The sequence below is a fragment of the Bombyx mori genome, chromosome 24, assembly GCF_030269925.1.
Source record: "Bombyx mori chromosome 24, ASM3026992v2".
In the NCBI taxonomy this organism is placed as follows: Eukaryota; Metazoa; Arthropoda; class Insecta; order Lepidoptera; family Bombycidae; genus Bombyx; species Bombyx mori.
The window spans coordinates 9,536,702-9,556,981 of record NC_085130.1 but is presented as its reverse complement, the minus strand read 5'-3'; the positions used below and the strand labels follow the sequence as shown (position 1 = coordinate 9,556,981).

Sequence of the window (20,280 nt, the reverse complement as noted above, 5' to 3'; positions counted from 1 at the left end):
CACAAAAACGACAAAAAGCTTTACAAAAAATTTAAAACGCACAACATTAGGCATACACTTTCCAGCGAGCAGGTACCTAACTACTGATGAAATAGTTATTATAATATATTTAATGTTTTATCGCCTTCAGATAAAATGATTGGATATTTTTAAGTGTATTTATTAACGCGGATTACGGCAGATAAATATAATAATTACTAGCTGACCCGGCAGACTTCGTAGTGCCTCAATCGATAAATAAAAGACACATCAAGGGGACACATCAAAGGAAAAACAAAATTGTTTGTTTATATATAATTCCGAGCTTTTTTATATTTTCTCATCTTTTAAACCTTCCCTGGACTTCCACGAATAATAATTCAAGACCAAAATTAGCCAAATCGGTCCAGCCGTTCTCGAGTTTTAGCGAAACTTACGGACAGCAATTCATTTTTATATATTTAGATAGAAGATAGATAGATTTAAGGTTTTATTGCATTCAGATAGAATGATTGGATATTTTGAGTGTATTTATTAGCGCGGATTACGGCAGATAAATATATTTTTTTATTGCTTAGATGGGTGGACGAGCTCACAGCCCACCTGGTGTTAAGTGGTTACTGGAGCCCATAGACATCCACAACGTAAATGCGCCACCCACCTTGAGATATGAGTTCTAAGGTCTCAAGTATACTTACAACGGCTGCCCCACCCTTCAAACCAAAACGCATTACTGCTTCACGGCAGAAATAGGCAGGGTGGTGGTACCCACCCGCGCGGATTCACAAGAGTTCCTACCACCAGTATAATAATTATAAAGTCCAGGATAAGTCGGGCAGACACACTCCGCACCTCATACCCCCCTCTGCTATCAGCTACTCCAATTACTATTTGAGCATTTGCAACGACCGAACAAGTCAATACTTTGAACGCAAGCAGAAGTGTATTTTATCCTGATCACGCAGGAGCAAGTTACCGTCGTCGCCCTGGACACGTCCTTACGGATCCATCAGATCCAATAACTCTTGCATTAAACGCCTTCAGCTCTAACACTAGGAGCAGGCTCAGGGATCCCGGTAACCGTACTCGTCGAACTCGACAAAGAGTTCGCCGTGCAACCTAACCCATGAATCAGCTCGCCGAGTTTCTCGCCGGATCTTCTCAGCGGATCGCGATTCCGATCCGGTCGGTAGTAGATTCATTCGCGAAGCTACTCTTGAGTTGTCTCCTGTAACGAGCAGTGCGCGATGCTCCGCGGCAGAAGTAGGTGGGACGGCTTAATTGCGCGGCAGCTATATTACCACTAGACAGATAGAGCTCACGACCCTCTTACTGTGAAGTGGTCACCGGTGCTCACAGAATTCAGTCTGAAGGCCGCCACCGACCTCGAGACATGCTCCCTCCCCTCCCCTCCACCGAGCAGGTTGCCCGGGATCCAGCGCTATTGTGTAGACAACCGACGCGGGCGCACACAGAGTCGTGCACTCACAAATCGACATTCTAACACACAACTAAGACTGTACAGATGTCCCCGCGCCCTAACAGTCACTTAACATCCAATCTGACGTGCGCTAGTCTGTCAAACCGAGCTAATACTACCGCTGCCTCGACTGTAAGCTCTGACCATTTGAGTTTTCGAAATTATCGTTACCCGACCCTCCCGGTGTTGAGGTAAGCTTGAGGTATCATAATGTCAGTCGCGCGCCGGGTGAGGAACTGAGGACTGAATGTATGGGCACCGAGCATGCACACATACTATATATACCTGATGTTGAACATCGCATTCTTCAGAATTCCTCTAAATGCAATTACAGTGTCTCACTCGCCGTGTCCTCCCGCGGCCCTCGCGAGCCCCGCGCTTGGCTCAAACTAATTATACGATTTTGAATGTCGCGTTTATTATTTCGATTTCGCTGCCCCCCTCGCCCTCCCCAGTTGTGTAAGGTCCGTCTCCCGGCTGACATTGTCATGAATGTGACAAACTCGGAATATAACCGTAAAAGCGTAAATCTATAATTAATAATAGTTTAAAAATAAAAAATAAATTTTAATAAATTTGAATTAAAAATAGTCTAAAAAAAATGATCTTATTGTAATAAATCTATTTTTTATCTATTTTTAGTTGGATTTTCTATAAAAGCGTATTTTGTTAGTTTTTTTAAACTATTATTTATTTTTAATTTTTTTGTTGAACCCCAAAGTTTTACATTTTTTGTTTAATATGCAATTGTCATCGGTCCTTAATAAGTATACCAAATTTTGAATTAATCCGACGTTTTGAAGGGGGTCATAATCATGTTCAAACATTCCGTTACAAACATACATACGTCTGAAGCTAATAAAAGCGTATTATAACAAACGAGTCACAGGATTTTAGCAGTAGGCTTTTTTCTTCTTTCACTCGTAGTGAAGGATACTTGTTTTAATGAGTAGCCATGAGCACCGCCGCCCGCGTGGCTCATTGCGGTACTGGATAAGAGTCGGGGCAACGCGCGGCCACCGTTAACACCATTGATATTAAATATGTAATTCGTCAATATTGAGTTAAATAGACGCAAAACATTCTTAGAAAAAATCATCGAAACATTATTAAAACATTAAAATCTACGTCGAGTGACCAAAGTACGATAACTTGAAAATTTAGTAATTTTGTCCATAGGCGTTTTTTGACTTCCGGTTGTAATTTTAATTTTGTTCTAAAGCATATTTTTTATTCCGAAAAATCTGAATATTTTTTTAAATGTAAACAAAAGGAAATACAGAAAATACATCGACTACGTGTGGTGATGTGATACTCAGATTAGTTCGATCTCCGGTAGCAACCGTCGCAGCGGCGATTGCAAATGGCAGTTCAATAAGAATATGAAATGAAATCATCAAAGGTAAGCTCATTGATAAATGACAATTAATAGTTAATGTGTCTTTAATACTCTGTGGAATGCATCGCGTTGTGGTGCGCCTACAGCACGCCCGCGCTACTCACATCACTCACTCATATTGCTATAGAAACATCTCAGGGCACGGGTCGTGCCCCACGGGACGATTTTAAAAACTGCAACTATTAGCTATTGAGAAGGAGAAAAAATCGTTTCGAATGTCTTCCTCTGTGGAACTAACCTTGTGAAGCAAAACATATTCGGGACCAGTAGAAAGATTCAACAGGAACCAGAGTAGAGGTGTAGTACAGATGTATAAATAGGAAGCAGTACATAACCGTGGCTTGAGGAACGAATATAAATCTATACGATTGAGATCTCGAACTACGCACCGAATGTAAGTCGCCGCGAATCAAACCGAACAGTCCGTGTTTAACCACTAATTTTTAATGTTTTTGTTTTGAACGCCACTACCATTTTCATGTCTACTTATTAGTGCGAAGTAGTTTATTTATTCAAAGTTAATTACTGCGATTTGAAAATACAGATTTATCAACATTTTTAATATTTTAATGCAGGTCTGAGATACTTTGATTTTGTAGGTATTATTGAAATGTTTTATGAAGTCATTACAGCTACTGCTCATTGTTTTTGTCAATTCGTTGTTATGCTCGAGTGCACGGGCGGTTGTGATGAAATGTTTCATCGTCTCGGCTCACTCGGAAGGAACTGTTGAATCGACTGGTCAATGGACACGTTTCTATCGCGTGAGACAGTCACCGGGCTCCGTGAGCCGACAAGATGTAATCGATTTTCAAATCGCACATAACCTTAAACAAGTGACAGACGAAAAATCGATCGCTTTTGTGGCAAAAAGGTTGCTCTAACATAGTTCACGATGTCCCGACGTCTCGCCTTCGAGCCGAGCCGGTCACTCGACGCACGTCGTCAATCATACAAACATCTCAACACAAATAATCGATTCATGGTAACGTCGAATGATCCACTATGGAGAGCGCTCGAAAAAAAACCAAAGAGATCGTAGTATCGACGGCCGGCGTGATCGAGCAGCCGCCTCGTCGTTCTGGCGCACTGGGAGCTCACCTGAGCCTGACGGGTGGAGGTATGTTGAAGGCCGGGAACAGTTTAGCGTTGGGGCTTTCGAACAACATCGCGAATTATTTATTTCACCGAGCGCGCATCGTGGGCCTGTCTGCGCAGTTCGGCGTCCGGCCGTGTACTGGCCGCGAGGCGCTGCGCCGCCCCCCTTGCACCTCCCGCCCCGTGACGTCACGACAGGCTTTTTATTCCACCTCTCTGTCTAATGGCAGACGAGAAGCTGAAAAAGAAATAGGTCGTCGAGCCCCTCCGCTATAGGGCTTCGCGGCTAAGCCACTGTCTCGATTTAAACGCACTATTGTTGTTATATTTTTTACTTGACCTCTGTTTTAGAACGCACACTAGAACTGGTTCCTTGCTATCTAGATTATTTATTACCTTATAAATGCGGCGGTACGAAATCGCTTATTTCCCGACCGACCCGCCTCCCTGTTGCCGAATTTGATTCATTAACACAATTGTAATGAAGGCGTTCTAATCATTTTGCTACCTAGTTGGGTATATCTTTTATGGTGTCATCAGAGCTTCGAATTGGACGCAAAATTTATAGGAGCGAGTTGTTTCAGAAACAGCCATGAGGCGGCCGATGTAATTATAACATCACAGATGAGTTTACGTCCGTATCGCGATGTACTCAAGTCGTTGACAGCTCTGACAGCTAATCAACTGTGCAATAATCGTTTTTAATAACATATTAAATGATTCTAGTGTCTCTGTTTAAATTTCAAATAATAATTTAACAGTTACAATATTAGTTTAACTTGTTAATCATATTGAATAGAACTGTACCGTAAATGTACAGAGATGTCCTTACAATAAATGACCCTTTTTATGAATTACTGCTTACTGCAGAACTGTCTAACTGCTACAATTCTAAAACATTTTTTTAAATCATAAATAGAATACAATTTAAATAAATTTTTGATTTAAAAAGGAACTCAATTGATAGTTTTTTATATTTTCGAAAAATATAGTTACGGTCATTACATACGGGCACCATTTTTTTTGCACAAACATTTTTCTTTTAATTCTTCGACTAGTCAGTCACTGGTCACTCACTAGTGAGGGTTGGGTTCCAGAGGCCATCGCACGAGACCTGCCGGTCGGATCACGGACGTGTTTATCTATTACACTAGTGGATGTATGGGCTGATGGCCCGCCTGATGCTAAGTGGTTACAAGAACACATGGACGCCACTATATAATTTCGCCACGTTGAACCTGCAATACTACGTCACCAGTCTTCCCTACCCCCACTCCCTCCCCCACTCTGCCACCAATCTTCTTCTTCTTCTTCCTAGAGTTTTCCAGGTCAAGTGCCCTGGCACTAGACCCTGAAAGGGTCCTCTTTCCAACTTAAGCTCCTCCACTTAGCCCGGTCTTCGGCATCTTAGTCGTCGTGGCCTAAAGGATAAGACGTCCGGTGGATTCGTATTTATCGATGCAACGGTGTTCGAATCCCGCAGGCGGCTACCAATTTTTCTAATGAAATACGTACTTAACAAATGTTCACGTACCTATACTGCACTGTAACTATACTGAGACCTTAGTACTTATATCTCAAGTTGGGTTGCGCATTTACACCGGTCATCGTTCTCGTCGAACCCGTCGCTTGCTACGAAGGGCTCGACGAGTAAATTAACCCACAGATACAGCCCACTGAGTTTCTCGCCGGATCTTCTCAGTGGGTCGCGTTTCCGATTCGGTGGTAGATTCTGCGAAGCACGGCTCTTGCTAGGGTTCGTATTAGCAACGACATCAGGTTTGAACCCCGTGAGCTCACCTACTAGTTAAGGTTCCGCTGATATAGCCTCTCAAGGCTATCAGCTTAGGTAGGAAAAAAAAGCGCATTTACGTTGTAGATGTCTATGGGCTCCAGTAACCACTTAACACCAGGTGGGCTGTGAGCTCGTCCACCATTTAAGCAGAAAAAATATACCGGGGTCCTGCGTCCTGCCAACGGTATGCAGAGTCATTAATACAGTGTGCTTAGTGCGAGCTTTTAACGTTTTCGATAGCGTAAAAGTTAACTCAAATTCGTATGCAGTTGGAACAGCGCCCCTAGCGGCAAACGTAGGCAAACGATCCAACTCCATACAAATTTGAGTTAACTTTTACGTTATCGAGAACGTTAAAAGCTCGCTGATTTGATCTGTAACACCACTCCGCGTCTGACGTCCCGGGGTCGATTCACGCTCCGCTGTCTGCCGGTAAGAACTAGGAGGTGATGCTGGTGGCAGCCACTTACGACAATGAATGAGATTCTTCGTAAGTAATTATTGGTCATGACAATTAGTTGTACCTCGGCTTCATTGGAGGGAGGAAGGAGGGAAATATAAGTAAACTAGCTTTTTAACCCTTCCGCTTCGCTGGGCATTTAAAATTAACATTATTTCTCACCTCCATAAAGATTCTAATCATTAACGCCCCCGCAACTGGTGTAGGGAGTCCAACACTCATATAAATATTAGCCTATGCATTAAGTACATGTATTTTCTACATGGATACCAAGTTTCAAGTCAATCGGATGCACGGTTCAGTAGTTATAACGGAACATCCGTAAAAACCACTGTAGAATTATATATTAGTATAGATGAGTACAAATAATAAGCACTTAACTTAGTGTATGTGTGTGTATCTGTGTGTCGACGGTCACGTCTAGTGGGTAATGCCGATGATGGAGTTCAATTCAATTTGATTGGAATTCACATTTTTGCGATAAATAAATAAAACTATTAATTGAATACAAGTGAGGTGAAGCCATAGAACCACGCAGTTTCGGCTCAGCCAGATGTTAGTTCAATCAACCTGCAGAGATTTTTTCGCGATCGATTTGTGTCGCAAGTCGCCCGTCACGGCCGCGACACTTAGCTTTCTAAACGATATCACCGCGGGAAAACAACATTCAGTAATAAGGTTCCGTATTATCATAATGTATTGTGTACATTAGAGCGCTACCGCCGCAACCGCTGATTCCGCCGCAGCTCAACCATCTTCTCCTTCCCTATTTCTAGCTTACCATCGCCTCTTAATGTGACCGGTGGGAGGGTGCTGTGACCCCCAAGTGTTTACACCGCGACGCCCTCGTGTGCACCGCTCAGATTATTCTCAAAGAAGCTGTCGGACTGTTAGGTCCCGGGGGGGGGCTCGAGTCGTCGTCAGCGGGGCTCCCTGGGGTGGTCCTGATTTGATATCATTCGTCTGGTACGCGCTGTCTTCACACATCTGCGTTCGCTTATCGCAGCCTATGTGCGACTGCTGGGGTCGTACCTGGAGGGAAGATCCTTCCTTGTCGCGGTCGAGGGCGCAAAGTCGTCGGTGCGCCCAGTCACGGCCGGAGTTCCCCAGGGAAGCGTCCTGGCACCAGTCCTCTACGCTCTCTACACCAACGACATTCCCACGCTTGAGGGCAACCTCCAAGCGTGGGAAGCCGACGTGAAGTTGGCGCTGTTTGCCGACGACAGCGCCTACTTCTCGTCCTCTAATTTCCCCTCTGCGGCCATTTCGAGGATGCAGAGGCTGTTGGACCTACTGCCCCAGTGGCTGGACCGATGGAGGGTCGCGGTCAATGTGGGGAAGACCGCGGCTATCCTCTTCGGTCCGGTCCGCACAAGAGCCGTCCCAGGACAGCTCAGTCTCCGTGGAGTCAATGTCGAGTTTAGGCCCAGTGTCCGATACCTGGGAGTCAATATCGACCGGAGTTTGAGGATGACCGCCCACGCCAAGTCGGCGTTGGCGGCCGCCCGCTATGCGAGGTTTCTCCTCCGGCCGGTGTTGGCTTCCAGGTTGCCGACCAGGACTAGACTCGGCATTTACAAGACGTATGTCCGTTCCCGTATCACGTACGCAGCTGCGGCCTGGTATCACCTCATCCCGCAGATCATGCGGGTGAAGTTACAGGCCCAGCAGAATCTGGCTCTTCGCACGATAGTCGGAGCAGGGCGTTACGTCAGAAATGACGTAATCGCCCGGGATCTAGATGTGGAGTCGCTCGAGGAGTTCATTCGGAGGCTAGCTCGTAATATGTACGAGCGGGCTGACGGTGGACCCCACGAACATCTCCACAATATAGCTCCCTTGCACGCCAGACCACCTGATGGTCAGGCGCTACCAAGGGAGCTACTGGAACCCCCGGCTATGGTAAGATAGTCGGCTTAACCGGAGTGATATGGGAGTGCTCATAATGAGTGCCCCCATGGGACTGAGCTGTCCACACTCTTCATCTCCCCCCACACTGTTGGGGTGCCCCCCTATGGGGACCCATTTCTACCGCCCGTTTGGGTGGACCACTCCCCCTTAAGGGGAGTGACTTACGTCGGTCCCTCCCCGCGACGGTCTTCCCCTTCTGGGGAGCCCTTAGCGGGTGAGCGCCAAACTAGTGCCGCGGCTCCCCCTCTGACTTGTAGAGGTGGGGCCGCGGCATGGGGCCGGTGGCGGGCCCCACGGTGCTGACTGTTGTCCCGCTTTGTATATATTGTAAATAGTAGTAGTTAATAGTTAGTATTGTAGTTTAGTTTTAGTTAGTTATAGTTAGTAGTTAGGAAAAAAAAAAAAAAAAAAAAAAAAAAAAAAAAAAAAAAAAAAAAAAAAAAAAAAAAAAAAAAAAAAAAAATATTATCAAGCAGAGGACAGCAGCAGGCGCCGGGGTGACTCCTCCGCGGGCATCAAGCCGTCGCTTAAAATCAAGCCCATCGTATTATGTTTATGTATATATTTTTGTCGATGTGGAGTGCGCCGAACGCGCATACGAACAGCCCCCCTAATCCCGTCTTGCAACACTTCACCCCTGCCCTGTGTGGCAGGGAGCTTCGTTCCGGGCAGTGGGGTTTGCCCCGAGGCCCGTTCCGTGCCCCCGAAAGGGGGTACGACGACCCTTCTTGTCTTGTTGTTGTTGCTTATCGCACGTGGTCCAAGTTGCTAACAGCGGTGTTGCTCGCCGGAACCCTAACTGGTTTGTTGACGAAGCGCCAATACAAAACGAAATGAAAATAAAAAATAACTCTATTGAAAACCGTGAAAAAAGATAAAGTTTGAAACTTTCTAGATAATTCGTCACGAAGCTACCGGTTGCACCGAATGTTCAATATAATTAGTCAATCAATAGATTTCAGTGAGGGGCTTCGGTTTGTTGCGTAACGCCGTTACGACATCTCTCTGTCTCTCTTTCGCTGACGGTCGCACTTTAAGATGAAATTGTTTAATTATATAATGTCATAGTTTGTCTCCCGACGAGCGCTCCGTGTTGCCGGAGCCGGCCGCGTGAGGCCGACACATACTGGGTGCCCACTCCTGGACTGGAGTCCATCAGTAAGTATCTACAGTCGGCACCGATGCGCGACACGAGAACCCTCTCATCGTGGCCGCCGGTAACTACATTCCCGATCCTGCGGACAGAATGGAAAGCAGTCGACGTCGCCCCAAACACGTCATTTCGGATCCTCCCGATCCACTAACGGTGCTTTTAGGTACCTCAAGCACCGGTCACCGTTCTATTAACCCATAGGCACAGAGTTTCCGATCCGGTGGCAGATTCTGCGAAGCACTATCCTTGCTAGGGTTAATGTTAGCATCACTCCGGTTTGAGCCCCGTGAGCTCACGTACTAGTTAAGGTTACGCTGAAATAGCCATTCAAGGCTACCAGCTTAGGTAGGAAAAAATAAAAATAAAACAGCATTGGGTAGTTAAGGTTACGCTGAATTAGCCTCTCAAGGCTCTCAGCTTAGGTAGGAATATAGAAAAAAAGTTGGAAGATCTTCCTTCGGTCGGTCATTACTTAATATCAGCGAGGCAACAACTTGTTTTGCCTCTGAAGGCAATAAAGCTACATTGTTATTCCCCTCGTCCTTACCGTAATGTTACGTCAGCGCAGCGTGTCCTCTCATCACGCCGCGCAGGATCATTGGGATTGAGCAATAAAACCACATTACGAACAAAAAGAGACGTCAACTGTCGGTCTGTCTTGAGCCCTAACTAATATTTAAGTTTTGTGCAAGTTCTTGTCTCGTGCGCTACAGGACGGACGCGCGCGTACCCTCCGGCGCAGGGTTGTGAGCCGTAACACTGCACCAGAGCTCTAACACCCGTATCTTTAGTCGTTTACACGAACTCCGGTCACCGTCCTCGTCGAACCCGTCGCTTGCGACGAAGGGCTCGACGAGCGAACTAACCCATAGACACAGCCCACTGAGTTTCTCGCCGGATCTTCTCAGTGGGTCGCGTTTCCGATCCGGTGGTAGATTCTGCGAAGCACTGCTCTTGCTAGGGTCAGTGTTAGCAACTCTCGGGTTGAGCCCCGCGAGCTCACCTACAAACGTTAGGGCGAAGCTGAAATAGCCTCTCAAGGTTATCAGCATAGGTAGGAAAAAAAAAAAAAAAAAAATACACGTGCTTAACTCAACTCGACTCAACCTCCAACGCGCGTTTTGGTATGCTTATGCCCGTACCAAAACGCGCGTTGGAGGTTGGGTCGAGTCGAGTTAGGCTCGTGTGAACGACTAAAGATACGGGTGTAAGTCTTCATTGTGTTAAATAACGGCTGTTTCATCCATCGAATAGGATGGCATATCGTCTTTTCGTATTAAAAGTGTACAATTTCCAAAAAATATTCGAAATTGAGTTAATATGCGGAATCATTTGGTACCACCAGTATTTCTCTAATAAATACTGTCAAAAGAGCATAGTTTAATTATTTTTTTTAGTTTACCTGTGTTTTGTCTACTATTATCAAAATTAATTCATAATTTTAACTTACTTTAAAATACAGATAATGTAACTAGTACAAAATAAAAAATAAATGTTGCAAAGATGATTAATATTAAAAATATCACATGTTAAACCTGAAAAAAATTTGCTGTAAAATTTGAAAGTTTTGAGATTATACAGTTTTAATGTGAGAAGACGATATTATGTACTGCTTCGCGGCGTAGATAGGCAGAATGATGAAATATGATTGAGACATCTTGTTGAAGGTCTGAATTACGACATAGTAACGCCATCTATTATCCAGCTTTTGAAATATTCAACTCGTTCTAGGTTTTGAATAATGTGTCTTGTTACTAGATGGCGCTAGTAAGCTTTTAAAGTAAATTTGTCAAAGAAAAGCATTAAATTATATTTTTTCTCCCAACTTGTCGAAAATGTTAATATAAAATTTTATTTTATTCCAATAATTAAAGTATTATTTTAAAAGTATATTTGCGTATTTCGTTGTCTGAGTCCTACCTAGCTGTTGCAACGTATTAATGTCAATTAAATTTACTTTTTAACACACTAGTTCGGGTTGGAGGCGTTACAGAGCTGCTCTACCATCATACAGAGCATCCGGAGACCCAGCGCACTGATCCTGTGTCTCAAGCATCAACGGCATAGGGACATCTTGCAGCGTCCCTATAACGAAGGGACGGATTACTGCACTTGCAGACCACAGAGGGTCCTGCTCCACGCGGCACGACTGACTCCTCGGTGACTGTTTGCATCAACAAAAACACCCTGTTTTTACTATTAATTTTATTATATAATAGTTCCGAATTACTTTAGTACATACAGACATTGTTAAAGAAAAGAAAACCCAGATTTTTAAACATCGACGCTTGAAAGGCAAACGTGACTAAGCGACAATGCGTGAACTTTACAGTAGACTAATTGAAAGTTGAAATACCTAAAAAAAATATATTTAACGAATCTAGCTGTAGGATTGAAATGATTTTAATAGACCTAGAAAAATTTTTTTTTTTTTGCGCATCGATTGGTTATTGCCTGTCATTTGAGTCGTCTATTATCAAAGCCGGCAATCTGACTTTTGAACAATATTGGTAAATCAGAAAAACGAATTTTTGACTTTGTATTCCATTGGCAGTCACAAAACTCTTCGGAACGACATCTTAGATAAATAACAGGTTAACTATTAACCTTTATTTAATGCAGGTTTTGAACCGTATTCTTTGAAGGAGACGATTATATTCAAATCAATCTGTATTGACATATCGATAACATTTTTTTGTCCAAATGCACAGATTGCCACCTTTGATAATAGACGACTCATTTATGTACAAAGCAGTTATTGTGGCTTAGTCACGTTTGCCTTTCAAGCGTCGATATGTATATCCATTCTATATAGTGAGCCCTCCCGGCACCGAAACGGCAATGAAGTAGTGGTTGTAGCGTGACTATTCCCCCCTCCCCCCCTGGTTCACTTCGACAAGTAGTTTGCTTGCGCTTCGGCTACGTGATGTTGGACGATATTATATTTATTTCCCGCATCCTCCTCCGGAACATTTCGATTTCTTCGGGGGTCGATAGGTGGAGGCTGAAGCTCCTCCACTGAGAGGAAGGTAGCCTGGAAACATTCGTGTCAGTCAGTGACAACAGGTCATGTAAAGCAATAGACAATAACCGCCCTCTTTTTTCTATTAATATACTAGCTAACCTTCGTAGTGCCTCAGTCGATAAATAAAAGACCTAAACTTTTGTATAAAATAAACTTAAAACAGACAAAAGGAATCCGTCCGACGGAGGACACGTCAAAGGAAAAACAAAATTGTAATTTTTTATTTAATTCCGAGCGTATTCATATTTATCTACCTTTTAAACCTTATCTGGACTTCACAAATAGTTCTAGACCAAAATTAGCCAAATCGGTCCAGACGTTCTCGAGTTTTAGCGAGACTAACGAACAGCAATTCATTTTTATATATATAGACAAGTGTCTCACCATCATCGGAGCCACCAAGCTTCCTGCCGGTGACTGCTGCCCCATACTTCTCCAGTGCTTCTGCCCTCTCTGCTCTCTTGCGTTCTTCACGCTGTAAAGAACAGAGTAGAGCTTGAAGCTTCACGAGTAAAGCTATGGTAATGAACTAAAGAAACGACTTTCATAGACATTGAGTAGTTTGCTATTCATTTATAATTAAATTTATTATTAAAACACAGACATAACATTCAATATTAAAGATAAATGTGACCCAAAATTATTTAAATAGTGATTATGTACTACTTTTTATTATTTAATAACATTTACTGAGGAATTTCCATGTTCATTTAGATATTATATTTCATCCCTTTATTGGGTTATTTATTTACATTCACTTAATATTATAATTTCCATGTTCTTTTAGATATTTTATTTCATCTCTTTGAGTAAAAATTATTGAAGAACTTTAATTTTGATGACATTAATTTGACCACATTCACCACTTGTTTCAATTTCAACCTTTTCTAAAGAAGAAGAAATAATAGTAATCTTTTTTTTATTGCTTTGATGAATGGACGAGCTCACGGTCCATGTGATCTTAAGTGGTTATCGGAGCCCATGGACATCTACAATGTAAAGGCTTCGTCAAACAGAACGCGTAATTAGCGCGCGTCAGAGCGCTACGCTATGACGTCGAGATGTTTTGTACTACTATGGTAACATAGCGTCATACAGAGCCCCAGCGCTATAAGCGCTATAGCGCTGGGGCTCTGTTTAGCGCTCTGACGCGCGCTAATTACGCCTTCTGTTTGACGAAGCCTTAAATGTCGCCACCCATTTTGAGATATGAGTTGTAAGGTTTCAGGTATAGTTACAACGGCTGCTCAGCCCTTCAAACCGAAATGTATTACTGCTTCACGGCAGAAATAGGCCGGGCGGTGGTACCTACCAGCGCGGATTCTCAAGAAGATTGATTAGTTTTGATTTGATTTGAAGTCCTACCACTAGTAATTACGCAAATTATAATTTTGCGGGTTTGATTTTTATTACACGATGTTATTCCTTCACTGCAGAAGTCAATCGTGAACGTTTGTTAAGTGCGTATTTCATTAGAAAAATCGGTACCTGCCTGCGGGATTCGAACACCGGTGCATCGCTACATACGAACGCACCGGACGTCTTAGCCTTTAGGCCACGACGATATTCGAACGTCTGTGAATTAAATGTTCATTTTAGTTTAGTCTCGCACGAGAACTATGTTTTGTTCTATCAAGTTGACTCCTTGTGGGTGTGCCAACAGTGTGCAGTGTGTAATGTACAGTAAAATCATGTAGACAAAGCAACAAACATACATTTTGCGTGACAATGTTATAATGTATAATAAAAGTACCTCTTTTTGAGCTTCAAGTGCTCGCTGCGATGCTTGCTCTAATAGCTGCTGTTGTTTTTCTCTAGCTCGTTGGATTGCTTCCATGCGGGACAGTTCCCGGTCCGGATCTATACAATTAGAATGTGTTATAATAAACAGCAATCACAAAGTCCGATGAACATTATGACTTAAGCTTAAGTACACACTCCAGAGGAGATTTGATCATTTATTCTCAAAGCCTATGAGTCATCGAAGAATTATGACTACAACAAAACCCTTAGAATTGAAAAGATTATCATTCTGTTCATTGTTATTTTTTGCACACAAGTCTGTGGCATCAAGAGGGCTATTCTGGCTTCAACGTTTTTGTTGGGTGAGTCTATGGGACTCATGTCAGTCAGGTTGCTCACATCTACCCTAGCAAGGGCAGAGCTTTGCTGAATCTACCACCAGATCGAATTTATGACCTAATGAGAAGATCTGGTGAGAAACTCAGTGGTTTCTGTCTATAGGCTAGGTTGCATTTCACTTGTGAGAGCGTTGACTACTGCTTGAAGTACCTAAAGGCACTAAAAGTAGATTGGGAGGAACCGAAATGAGAAATGTAGGTCAACAGTGGCTGTGTGTTCCTCAAAGTCTGGGTCGAGTGTGTCATTTAAGGCGGCCACAATAAGAGGATTACAGTATTGTGTCCTTTACCAAAATGTTAATTGTTATTCTTATCCCTAGTATTTAAATTGTGTCATTTTTATCATTACACCACTCCTCGCTGTTGTGAAGTTCATCCCAGCTAACTAATCTACCAAAAAAATGTGCAAACAGTTTACAAAAGCTTTTTCATTTCTTTAGCATCAAACTTTGGAATGAATTTTACTTTTGTGATCCTTCATCCTATGACGTATTCCTCTTCAGACAGGATTTAAGGAGGCTGCTCTGCAGTAGACCACAGACTGGCTGCACTACTGGCTTAGCCTGTAATGCCACCTACCATTCATAGTGTGAAGAGTTGACATCTATAGTCGGATTTTTTATTAGACGAAGTCAACTGACGTTTGCTGTGTTGTCAGTTTTTGATGAAATAAAAATAGTGTTGTGACAAAGTGAACGATTGAAAAAACTCCTGAATTAATGAAATTGCCTCGATTGTCTAGTGGTGTGCCGAATTGCCGTTGGTGTGCCGAATTGCCGATATCGGGTACGGGGTTCGAATTTTAGGCGTGCTTTGTACATACCAACGAGTTTTCGATGAAATATTATGTTCCTATAGTATCTACCTGTACTGAATACCGAATGTTTTAAACATTAAGAAAAACATTGCGAGGAAGCTTGTAAGACTGTCCTATTTCCAATACATCATATAGTTGAAACTATAGATGTATAAAATATAACAATTATAGGTATGTAATGAAAATAAAAAAACTGATTGTAGTTACATACTACTAGTAACATATATTGGAGCACTTTAATACAATTTTATTGTAAAATATAAATAATATTCTTTTATAGTTTGAAATTAATGATTAACTCTTCACACTCATTGTTCATTCATGTGATTGAACGAGAACTGAAGGCATCACTATTACTTTAAATATAGCAACATTATTTCACAAAGTGACATTAGCTACTGTCAGCTGGCTTCGTCTAATTAAAAATCCGACTATAGACATTAGCGCTATGATATGTCCCTCTTCAAATGAGGCTTGTGGAGAGTATTAAGCGGTAAGGGCTTGGCTCTGCCCCTGGCATTGCTGAAGTCCATGGGCGACGGTAACCACTCACCATCAGGTGGGCCGTATGCCCGTCTGCCTACAAAGGCAATAAAAAAAAAAACAACAATATAATGTACCTTTATGATGGTCTGCATCCTGTTGAATCAGGTTGTATTTGTCAAATGCAGGCTTCAACTTTTTGTAGACTAGCACCGCCAATCCAATAGCTCCTACCACATACCAACCATACGCAGCTACGAATTGTAACACTGAAATGTTATTGCATATGCATTTAACTATGTATTACGACAAAATATCAACAGTAATAAGATAATGACTGCATTTTCTGTAACTTAATGGATTTTATATGTCTTCGCCAGACAGTGCTGAAGTGCTTTAAATAATTAAAGTCTATTGACAATTTCACAATCTCAGCCAGTGTTGTTTGATGGTGTTTTAAGAACTTGTGTTCAGGATGTTGCGTTTATTAATGACAAACTAGGAGTGGTTGGCTTTGAAGATGGCTCGACACAGTTCTATGCACCAAGTTTTTCTAGAAACGTCTTTATTGCTATCAAGATTTGGATAACATCAACTTACGAAATGTTACGGGATTGTACTTAGCGTACTGTTCTAATATGCCCATCTCCTCTTCTTCAGGAACCAGCGATGCCATGCTTAAAGATTCCTGGTAGGTATTGAACTACAGAATTCAATATTTTAAAACTTTAATTTCACACCCACGGTTTCCGTTTGTAGATCCACGTTATTAATGATTTTATCTAAACTAGTTTTATTTTTAAATCATTAATTTGTACATTGAATGGACTAGACTATAAATTACTATCTAATTAAATTTACACTTTTTTTTGTATCAATGAAAAAGTTAGATTTCGATAATTTTCAATTGCGATTTTTTACTTTTGTTTAATTCTATGACGTGTTTTGTTTGCGACGGCTAGGCTGACGGCTACTGGCTACCTGACCTTTTAGCTTATTTGATTTTCAGTAACGTTAGTTTATTTAAATTACCAGACCAGTTTAGATACTTTATTTCACTTAGATATTAAGCACGCCGTTCTATGTTTAGGCCACATTATATATTCAAAAATACAAACAATTTATTTTTACACCACAGTTATGCATAAAAAATAAAGAACTTGTCACTTTTCAACTTACCACACATCGATTGCAAAACTTCATGATCATACCGGGCACTGTGGCTCGGGCAGTTTCTGTCACTGCGGAGTCCATTGGATTTACGGTTTGCAAAAATTGTATTCTCGGTGGTAGCATCAGGATTTTCAGAACAATTTCAACTTTTAGCGTTGTGACGGTAGTTATCATAGGTAGTTTTCCAATTACAGAGCATAATGCGACTCAGTGACGCACAATGCCAAATTATGCTGAAGCTTAGTTGAGCATTATGCCGCATAATGCGCTCTTGTGCTGTAATTGGAAAACTACCATATAATACAACAGATGCATGAATTATGCAAACGAAATTTTTCATTATTTTCCTTAAATAAAAGTTTGGATTTTGACCATCGCTCTACTGAGTAATTTAGTCCGCTCGGCTGAAGATTTGCCCTTCGTCCTATTTCCCCAAAGCATTAACAGGGTGAACGAGCTGGCATCTCACCTGGTACTACTTACTTACTGTATATGAAGGGTGGAACTAAGTATGTAGTACCATCTCAGTGTATTAAAAAGTGCCGGCTGAAAGGAAGCTAAGCTGGCGCCACAGTAGCGTGTGGAGAGATATTAAAAACAGCGCCTTAAAATACCACACTTCGGCTATGTTCCGATATGCACTGCAAGCGCGGTGAGGTGTGACGTCAACTTAGCACAATGAGAAGCCGTCCCTTTATAGTTATCTATACTGGGTACTGTTTTCGTTACCTAACTATTTGCTGGTAGCCTAGGAGGCTAGGTCAGTTACGCTCTGATAGGTGAGCTCACCGGCTCAACCTGAGAGAATCGGAACGGAAACGCGACCCACTGAGAAGATCTGGCGAGAAACTCAATGGGCTGTGTCTGTGGGTTAGTCACTCGTCGAGCCCTTCGTCGCAAGCGACGGGTTCGACGAGGACGGTGACCGGTGCTTGAGGTACCTAAGAGCATCGTTAATGGATCGGGAGGATCTGTATTGACGTGTTTAAGACGACGTCGACTTAAATACTCAATTTTGCTGCCGAAACATATCCGCACGCAGAACAAGTGTGCATCATTATAATAACGTAAATAGAGAGTTTCGCAAGACGTTCCCGCGATGTAGGTACGTACACGGACGCGTTCGCCCTCAACGTCTAACCTAAAACCTTAGAATAATTACACATAGAACGACAGTTCTCTTCAAAGCGGTCTGTCAAAAGCGAGGCAAGAATATAATCTGTGTGTGCGTAAGGTACTTGTACGTACGCTCGACGAAACGCACACAGTGAAAAAAATAATGTTGCCAATTTCTCTAAAAACAGGGAAGTTGAAACTATTACTTGTGATCACAGAACAAATGTGATTATTAGATTACACCTTTTATTTATTTGGAACTCATCAATTATTACTGCTGAACTGATGACAAGGCCCATAGATCCCCTAAACGATTAGGAGTTAAATATAAGTGCAATTCGTCTATCGAAACTGCTCGGTAGTGACCAGTTTTGTTAAAATCCTAAATAATCTAACGTACTTATTTACCAGAATACACGAATATTGCCTGCATGATGAAAATAAAACTTGTATACAATTTTTTGTTTAAACCCGCCACCACACGACCTACTTCAAAATACTTACGTTATTTGGTGTACAGCTATTATTAATTAATTTTTGGTGGCATTTTTTATAAGGCGGTTTTTTATTTAATAATAGTGTAACTTACAAAAAACACGCGAATATTCTAATTCACTTAGAAGCGTTCTAGTTTACGTCTGTATCCGTAGTCAAGCAAAGTAGTTACTTTTGCTTAAGGAATGACCTAAGAAAATATTTTATACTCAAACAAATAAAGAGCCAGAATTGTAGAGAAAAGTCATGTTCCAAGTTATAACTTGTCTATAAATAGATACGGATCTTAGAGTGATCGAGGTGAGAACACTTATGAGAAAGAAAAAATGTGTGCGTGTACTAGTGTACACACGTAAGAAGTGAAACATTAATGCTATCCCTACTCCGTTGGAGAAAGTGAAAGTACTCTTCGTCTGAACCAACCGTGGTAGGGGCAAGAAAAAGATGGCGCGTAACAGAAAAATGTGACGCGTAACCGAAAAATGTGACGGTAAATTTTTTTCCAACGCCGATAAGGAAGTTTCACTTCAAAAAACAAATAACAAGTATAATTATTTATTTCAGTACCCTTGTAACAGCTGCAACTGTTTTCTGAACAATTGTCGCTTTGATGATAGGAAGGAAACCTAAAACCAAACCAAAACATAAAATTACATATTATTATTATAAGTATGCGAGCTTGTTGTGTTTTTGTCTCAGTTTCTTTATTAATCAATTAATAAAAAAAAGCGCTTTTAATTACCTAATTGAGACGTATTTCACTTTTAATTAAACAACAAAACGTGTGAGAGTATTTCCCCGTGTTGGCAACATATTCATAAACTATGGCATTACAAATTATTGAAATTTATTTTTCATTTTGATGAATGTTTTACGTAAAAATATACGTTCAAACGCATTACTTACCCGTGAAATGTAATGTTACTATCTTTCTTGTGTTTTTCCGATCTTAGCCAAAATATGGCTAGGTTTGAGTTGCCTCACTTTACGAAGGCGGACTCGGTTTCTATGTGTAATTATTCTAAGCCTAAAACACAAAACGATTAGGCAAGCTAAACCACTAATGAAAAAATGGTTGTTAACATTGAACTATACGGACACAGAGAACTTAAAAACAAAAAATAGCACTAGATTTATTAGTTTTGTATCTTTTTGTTTATTTTTTCCTATAAATTTATTTTATATTTGTTTATGCCTACGCTCCCCACATATGTCTTATATTATTTGATGTGTTATTTTATTACTCAATTTTTTTATTATATGTCATATCCTGTAACGCATGTTTTTTAGTGTAATAATTATTAACAATAGTGATGTCGTTTTGAGGTCGATTATATACATAATAAATCGTATTTTGGTCCTCACGATACAGGCTATGTCTTGTGTGAGGATCATTGGTTAATATTATATTGTTGATGCCAGCTGATTCTAGGTCATGATTAAGTCATCATTTAAGAGTTTAGGTAGTAAATAAATTATTATTATTATTATTATTGTCTGAGTGCGCAAACTGCACGGGTTTGGGGGCCCGAGGTCCGCGCCGCCCGCCGACACTACTTAATTCGTTTCCCAACTGTATGGATTACACTGTATGAACGTGTATCCAAAAAATGTCCAAAAAATCTTTCCCATGTAGGTTACTATTTTTTCTTTTTTTTTTGCTATGCTGATAGCCTTGAGAGGTTACTTCAGGTTCGCCCTAAGTACTTAAGACATATACCGCAGCAGCCGACGCTCGACGACAAATAAAACTAC

At 41.5% G+C, this 20,280-nt stretch overlaps 2 protein-coding genes across 3 annotated transcripts in view; both read right to left on the bottom strand.

Moving 5' to 3' along the window:
- LOC101736977 (RNA-binding protein Musashi homolog Rbp6) overlaps positions 1-4,097 on the bottom strand; it is a 98,872-nt gene extending 94,775 nt beyond the window's left edge. For both annotated transcript variants that reach the window (XM_038020137.2, XM_038020138.2), the window contains exon 1: positions 3,960-4,097. In XM_038020137.2, coding sequence (XP_037876065.1) covers positions 3,960-4,027 — 68 coding nt within the window. In that variant the 5' untranslated portion in view covers positions 4,028-4,097. The remainder of the gene's footprint in view (positions 1-3,959) is intronic.
- Positions 4,098-11,465: 7,368 nt separating this feature from the next.
- Positions 11,466-16,723, bottom strand: LOC101746338 (uncharacterized). The gene is made up of 5 exons (XM_004926294.5): positions 16,342-16,723; positions 15,879-16,010; positions 14,054-14,160; positions 12,685-12,775; positions 11,466-12,309 (listed from the first exon to the last, which is right to left on the bottom strand). Exons 1-5 carry the CDS (start codon positions 16,415-16,417, stop codon positions 12,221-12,223), a joined length of 495 nt encoding a protein of 164 aa, XP_004926351.1. The 5' UTR covers positions 16,418-16,723; the 3' UTR covers positions 11,466-12,220.
- Between the last annotated feature and the right edge of the window lie 3,557 nt (positions 16,724-20,280).